The sequence below is a fragment of the Oncorhynchus gorbuscha genome, linkage group LG19, assembly GCF_021184085.1.
Source record: "Oncorhynchus gorbuscha isolate QuinsamMale2020 ecotype Even-year linkage group LG19, OgorEven_v1.0, whole genome shotgun sequence".
Classification (NCBI taxonomy): domain Eukaryota; kingdom Metazoa; phylum Chordata; class Actinopteri; order Salmoniformes; family Salmonidae; genus Oncorhynchus; species Oncorhynchus gorbuscha.
Window position 1 is genome coordinate 59,508,360 of NC_060191.1, and position 7,500 is coordinate 59,515,859.

General features: G+C 43.4%; 1 protein-coding gene across 2 annotated transcripts in view; it reads left to right on the plus strand.

Annotated features, from left to right (window-relative positions):
• Positions 1-7,500, plus strand: part of LOC124005065 (chloride channel protein 2-like) — a 168,358-nt gene that overhangs the window by 24,444 nt on the left and 136,414 nt on the right. For both annotated transcript variants that reach the window (XM_046313973.1, XM_046313974.1), the window contains exon 2: positions 2,574-2,727. In XM_046313973.1, coding sequence (XP_046169929.1) covers positions 2,574-2,727 — 154 coding nt within the window. The remainder of the gene's footprint in view (positions 1-2,573; positions 2,728-7,500) is intronic.

Consider the following 7,500-nt stretch of genomic DNA (forward strand, 5'->3'; position numbering starts at 1 on the left):
CATCCAAGCTACTCAATACTGCCCCCCAGCCATAAGAAGTTAATGACTCCAATCTAAGTGTATGTAAACTTCTGACTTCAACTGTATGTGTGCATATTAGACTGGTGAACTGGTACTAAGTGTCTGTGTAAATCAGGAAATGTGTGTATGCTGCATAAATGCCTTGTGATACATGCTGATTCCAGCATTGTGGACTGCTGAGTGGTATCTGTGATGTGACTGGTCAGTCAGTCTCGCTGGGGGTGGGTTGAAGTTTCCAACAGGTACAGATCTAGGATCAGTTTCCCGCCCCCAGTCCTTACCTTTACCAAAATTGACCCTTACCAAAACTGACCAAAGAAGCATCTAGGGGCAACTTCACACTACTCCGTCATTCACGTCAGTCAGGTTACAGTCCTTTGTGTTTTCTACTAAGGTCTGGACGCTAGCTGTTTCCTGTCTGCAGGAGATGCTACTTCCTGCTGACCTGGTGTGTGTGTGTGTGTGTGTGTGTGTGTGTGTGTGTGTGTGTGTGTGGGGTACTTGAGTAAAAATACTTTTAGGTACTACTTAAGTCGTTTTTTTGGTTACTGTTTTTACTTTTGAGAACTTACTCCACTATATTCCTAAAGAAAAGAATGTACTTTTTCTCCATACATTTTCCCTGACACCAAAAAGTACTCATTACATTTAGAATGTTCAAGCAGGATAGAATAATGGCACGTATCAATACAACACATAGTCATCCCTACTGCCTCTGATCTGGCGGACAAACAAATACTGTGTTTGTAAATTATGTATTTAATTTTTATTTTACCAGGAAGGGCTCGTTGAGATTTGAAATCTCTTTTTCAAGAGTGTCCTGGCCACGATAGGTGGCACCATGTCATTATACAATTACAGACCGACAACATGAAAAACTACACGTAATCAAAAAAAAAAAATCAGCATTCACAAGAGTATAACAAGATCATATAACAGCAAATTTAAAACATTGACAGGTCAGGGAATTAGCCTCAAAATCCTCCATCAATGATTTAAAAACAATTGGGAGTTCTTCCAGATTAAAAGTATACATTACGATCTGTCCTTAGGCCAGTTGTTCTGGCTGATACAGTCCTATACATGTAGACTGTAAGTCGCTTTGGATAAAAGCATCTGCTAAATGGCATTTATTATTATTATTATTATTATTATTATTATTATTAGATAGGGTCAGTTGTTCTGGCTGATACAGTCCTATACACTGTAGATAGGGTCAGTTGTTCTGGCTGATACAGTCCTATACACTGTAGATAGGGTCAGTTGTTCTGGCTGATACAGTCCTATACACTGTAGATAGGGTCAGTTGTTCTGGCTGATACAGTCCTATACACTGTAGATAGGGTCAGTTGTTCTGGCTGATACAGTCCTATACACTGTAGATAGGGTCAGTTGTTCTGGCTGATACAGTCCTATACACTGTAGATAGGGTCAGTTGTTCTGGCTGATACAGTCCTATACACTGTAGATAGGGTCAGTTGTTCTGGCTGATACAGTCCTATACACTGTAGATAGGGTCAGTTGTTCTGGCTGATACAGTCCTATACACTGTAGATAGGGTCAGTTGTTCTGGCTGATACAGTCCTATACACTGTAGATAGGGTCAGTTGTTCTGGCTGATACAGTCCTATACACTGTAGATAGGGTCAGTTGTTCTGGCTGATACAGTCCTATACACTGTAGATAGGGTCAGTTGTTCTGGCTGATACAGTCCTATACACTGTAGATAGGGTCAGTTGTTCTGGCTGATACAGTCCTATACACTGTAGATAGGGTCAGTTGTTCTGGCTGATACAGTCCTATACACTGTAGATAGGGTCAGTTGTTCTGGCTGATACAGTCCTATACACTGTAGATGGGGTCAGTTGTTCTGGCCGATACAGTCCTATACACTGTAGATATGGTCAGTTGTTCTGGCTGATACAGTCCTATACACTGTAGATGGGGTCAGTTGTTCTGGCCGATACAGTCCTATACACTGTAGATATGGTCAGTTGTTCTGGCTGATACAGTACTATACATGGACCATCTACATAGACCATACTTAGACTGTCATTGCAATGTGCCATTGGGACCCATTCATTCAACAAGATGTCTAGAAATGTCCTCTACAGTATGTGTAAGTAAACTAGTGTTGTAGTAGGTAGGGTTGTCTAGTGTGAGAACCAGTCCTTGCTCTAAGTACATGGCATGTTTTGTATATGTTTGTGTCACACAGGAGGCTGCTGAGGGGAGGACGGTTCATAATAATGGTTGGAATAGAGTGAATGGAATGGTATCAACCACATGGAAACCATGTATTTGATGTGTTCGCTTCCGTTTCAGCCATTACTATGAGCTGTCCTCCCCAATTAAGGTGTCACCAGCCGCCTGTGTGTTACCTACTGCTCTCCCTTAAACCTTTCTGTGTGTTCTTCCAGATGTATGGTCGCTACACACAGGAGTTGGTACTGCTCTCCCTTAACCCTTTCTGTGTGTTCTTCCAGATGTATGGTCGCTACACACAGGAGTTGGTACTGCTCTCCCTTAACCCTTTCTGTGTGTTCTTCCAGATGTATGGTCGCTACACACAGGAGTTGGGGGCGTATGCTAAAGAAGAGGCAGCTCGCCTGAGGGAGGAGGGGGGTTGGAGGCGCTCGGTCAGAGAACGCTCACGCTCTCTGGAACTTTTGGAGTACGACAGGAGCCGCTGTGCCAAGTGTCGCAGTGAGTACTGACCACTCCAGATGGACTGTAACTGTATTCTCTGACCAGGTGTCTGTGTCTCTGTCACACTGTACTTTGTTGCTGTGAAACAAGCCTCACATCAAGTCAACTTTCCCAGATACCGTGTAGTTATATTGTTACACTCCAGTTTATTTATGTTTGTATTGGAGGGATTTGGAGGGAGAATTTTAGTGTTTGTACAGTGTGTGTGTGGTGTGTTTGCATGTGAGGTTGTGTAAGCCACATCATCCCATTTACTGTTGATGTTGATAATAGTGAATATGAATGTGTGTGTGTGTGTGTGTGTGTGTGTGTGTGTGTGTGTGGTGTGTTTGCATGTGAGGTTGTGTAAGCCACATCATTCCATTTACTGTTGATGTTGGTAATAGTGATTATGAATGTGTGTGTGCGCGTGTGTGTGTGGTGTGTGTGTGTGTGTGTGTGTGTGTGTGTGTGTGTGTGTGTGTGTGTGTGTGTTTGCATGTGAGGTTGTGTAAGCCACATAATTTCATTTACTGTTGATGTTGGTAATAGTGATTATGAATGTGTGACTGAAAGGAACATCTCCACAGTGTACAGGGACACGATTTGTACTGGGACACCAGGCTCGACACCAGTCTAAATGCAGCAGGGGTAGTCAACCGGAGGTACTGCCGTGGGTCTGCAAAAATGTAAATACTTTATATAGAACAAAAATACTAATGCAACATTCAACGATTTTACAGAGATGCAGTTCATATAAGGAAATCAGTCAATTGAAATATATTAATTCGGCCCTAATCTATGGATTTCACATGACTGGGCAAGGGAGCAGCCATGGGTGGGCCTGGGAGGGAATAGGCCCACCCACTTGGAAGCCAGGCCCACACACTGGGGAGCCAGGCCCTGCCAATCAGAATTATTTTTCTACACAAAAGGGCTTTATTACAGACCGAAATACTCCTCAGTTTTATCAGCTCTCTGGGTTGCCCATGAGGTTGAAGGAATTGTCTTTAGAGATCCGAGACAGGATTGTGTGAGGCACAAATCTGGGGAAGGGTACCAAAAGATGTCTGCAGCATTGAAAGTCCCCAAGAACACAGTGGCCTCCATCAATCTTATATGGAAGGAGTTTGGAACCACCTAGACTCTTCCTAGAACTGACCTCCCGGTCAAACTCAGACATCGGGAGAGAATGGTCTTAGTCAGGGAGGTGACCAAGAACCCGATGGTAACTCTGACAGTGCTCCAGAGTTCCTCTGTGGAAATGGGAGAACGTTCCAGAAGGACAATAAACTCAGCAGCACTCCACGAATCAGGCCTTTATGGTAGTGGCCAGATGGAATCCACTCATTCCTGATGGGCCGAATTAAAGGCACATGACAGCCCGCTTGGAGTTTGTCAAAAGGCACTGAACGGACTCTCAAACCATGATAAACAAGATTCTCTGGTCTGATAAAACCGACATTAAATTCTTTGGCCTGAATGCCAAGAGTCATGCCTGGAGGAAACTTTGCACTATCCCTACGGTAAAGCATGGTAGTGGTAGCATCATGCTGTGAGGAAGTTTTTCAGCAGCAGGGACTGGGAGATGAGTCAGGATCGAGGCAAAGATGAGCAGAGCGAAGTACAGAGATCCTTCATCAAAAAAACGCTCCAGAGCGCTCAGGACCTCAGACGGGGGCGAAGATTCACCTTCCAACAGGACGACGACCCTAGGCACACAGCCAAGACAACGCAGAAGTGGCTTCGGGACAAGTCTCTGAAAGTCCTTCAGTGGCCGAGCAAGAGCCCGGACTTGAACCAATCTAACATCTCTGGAGACCTGAAAACAGCTGTGCAGCGACGCTCCCCATCCAACCTGACAGAGCTTGAGAGAATCTGCAGAGAAGAATGGGAGAAACTCCCCAAATACAGGTCCCCAAATACAGGTGTTCCAAGCTTGTAGCGTCTCACCCAAAAGAAGACTCAAGGTTGTAATCACTGCCAAAGGTGCTTCAGCAAAGTACTGATTTAAGGGTCTGAATGTGATGTATACAGTATACAAGTTGGAAGTTTACTTACACTTAGGTTGGAGTCATTAAAACTTGTTTTTCAACCACTCCACAAACTATAGTTGGCAAGTCGGTTAGGACATCTACTTTTTTCATGTAATTTTTCCAACAATTGTTTATTGACAGATTATTTCACATATAATTCACTGTATCACAATTCCAGTGGGTCAGAAGTGTACCTACACTAAGTTGACTGTGCCTTTAAACAGCTTGGAAAATTCCAGAAAATGATGTCATGGCTTTAGAAGCTTCTGACAGGCTAATTAACATTATTTGAGTCAACTGGAGGTGTACCTGTGGATGCATTTCAAGGCCTACCTTCACTTCAAACTCAGTGCCTCTGTGCTTGATATCATGGGAAAATCACAAGAAATCAGCCAAGACCTCAGAAAAAAATTGTACACCTCCACAAGTCTGGTTCATCGTAGGGAGCATTTTCCAAATGCCTGAAGGTACCACGTTCATCTAAACAAACAATAGTACGCAAGTATAAACACCATGGGTCCACGCAGCGGTCATACCGCTCAGGAAGGAGACATGTTCTGTCTCCTAGAGATTTAACATACTTTGGTGTGAAAAGTGCAAATCAATCCCAGAACAAAAGCAAAGGACCTTGTGAAGATGCTGGAGGAAACCGGTACAAAAGTGTCTATATCCACAGTAAAAACGAGTCCTATAGCGACATAACTTGAAAGGCTGCTCAGCAAGGGAGAAGCGACCTCTCCAAAACCGCTGTAAAAGAGCCAGACTATTGTTTGCAACTGCACATGGGGACAAAGATCGTACTTTTTGGAGAAATGTCCTCTGGTCTGATGAAACAAAAATAGAACTGTTTGGCCATAATGACCATCGTTATGTTTGGAGGAAAAAGGGGGAGGCTTGCAAGCAGAAGAACACCATCCCAACTGTGAAGCACAGGGGTGGCAGCATCATGTTGTGGGGGAGGGTCTGCAGGAGGGTCTGGTGCACTTAACAAAATAGATGACATCACAAGGATGTATTGAAGCAACATGTCAAAGTTAAAGATTGGTCACAAATGTCTTCCAAATGGACAATGACCCCAAGCATACTTCCAAAGTTGTGGCAAAATGGCAACAGAGTCAGGGTATTGAAGTGGCCATCACAAAGCCCTGACCTCAATCCTATACTAAATGTGTTGGCAGAACTGAAGAAGCGTGTGCGAGCAAGGATCCTACAAACCTGAATCAGTTACACCAGCTTTGTCAGGAGGATTGGGCCAAAATTCGCTCAACTTATTGTGAGAATCTTGTGGAAGGCTACCTGAACTATTTGATCCAAGTTAAACAATTTAAAGGCAATGCTACCAAATACTAATTGATTGTAATGTAAACGTCTGACCCACTGGAAATGTGTTGAAAGAAAGACAGAAATGCTGAACTAAATAATTCTCTCTACTATTATTCTGACATTTCACATTCTTAAAATAAAGTGGTGATCCTAACTGACTTAAGACAGGGAATTTGTACTAGGATTAAATGTCAGGAATTGTGTAACTGAGTTTAAATGTATTTGGCTAAGGTGTATGTAAACTTCCGACTTCAACTGTATATGTTGCTCATTGATTTCCTCTTGGTAAATGAAGCTGAATGTTATGGCAGTGTCTCTCCCCTCATCACACTTCCAGCCATCACTCTTGGGAGGTGTGTGTGTTCAATTTGAGCTGTGGTTATGGGCCTCTGTATTTGCAACAGCTTTATACAGATAGGCAATTACACACAAACGCACACGCGCGCGCACACACACACACACACTATCTAGAGGAGAACGTTTGGTAATGCCATTAGCAGAACGCAGAATGGATAATCTCTTCAGATCACACTGAACACCTATCAATAGAATGATACTTATATATGGCTCATTTTACAAGTACATTCTGTCACACAAAGTGAGTCTCGCTATAGAAAATGAATACCAAAGTGGAATGGGTGCTTTTGCATGGATATCCCAGCAGGGGGAACAGTTGAGCTGTAGGACGATATAAGATGGGGCTGAAATACAGAGCAGGAGGATGGTGATTGGAACCCTTGATTGAAAAAGAGAAACGGAGAGAGTACAGGAGAGAGGGAGAGTGAGGCTGAATTACAGACTGGCTCTGTTACAGTGGTGTTGCATTACCAGGGAGACTGGGTGAAATCTCAACCACAGAGGTTTGGTTACGCTAGCTAAGATCATCTACGGTCAGAAATGCTGGGGACAGTCAGGATGGGAGCACAATTCTCTGGGTATCTCCCTCTCTTTTGTCAATATTAATTGATTGTCTTGTTTTGCTAATGTAAAGTTTGATTCTGATATTTTGTAGGTGTAATAAAACATGATTGGAGGCCCTCCGTCCACTCCAGACTGAGGTTGCGATGTAGTGGTTACACAGCTACACGAAATATACAAAGTATGTAGACACCCTTTCAATTGAGGGGATTTGGCTATTTCAGCCACACCCGTTGCTGACAGGGGTAGAAAATCGAGCTCACCGCCATGCAATCTCCATAGACAAACATTTACTAGTAGAATTGCCTTACTGAAGAGCTCAGTCGCATTCAACGTGGCACTGTCATCTAAGTCAGTATGTCAAATTTACTTTTGGTCATGTAGTGTATGTTTGGTGTGTGTGTGAAACAGTGGATTGTTGTGTAATGAATTCTGTTAAGAGCTCAGTCATAAGAACAGGCATGAAATATTCAGTGACAAGAGTCCACTGGACTAGCCGTCACAACACACACAG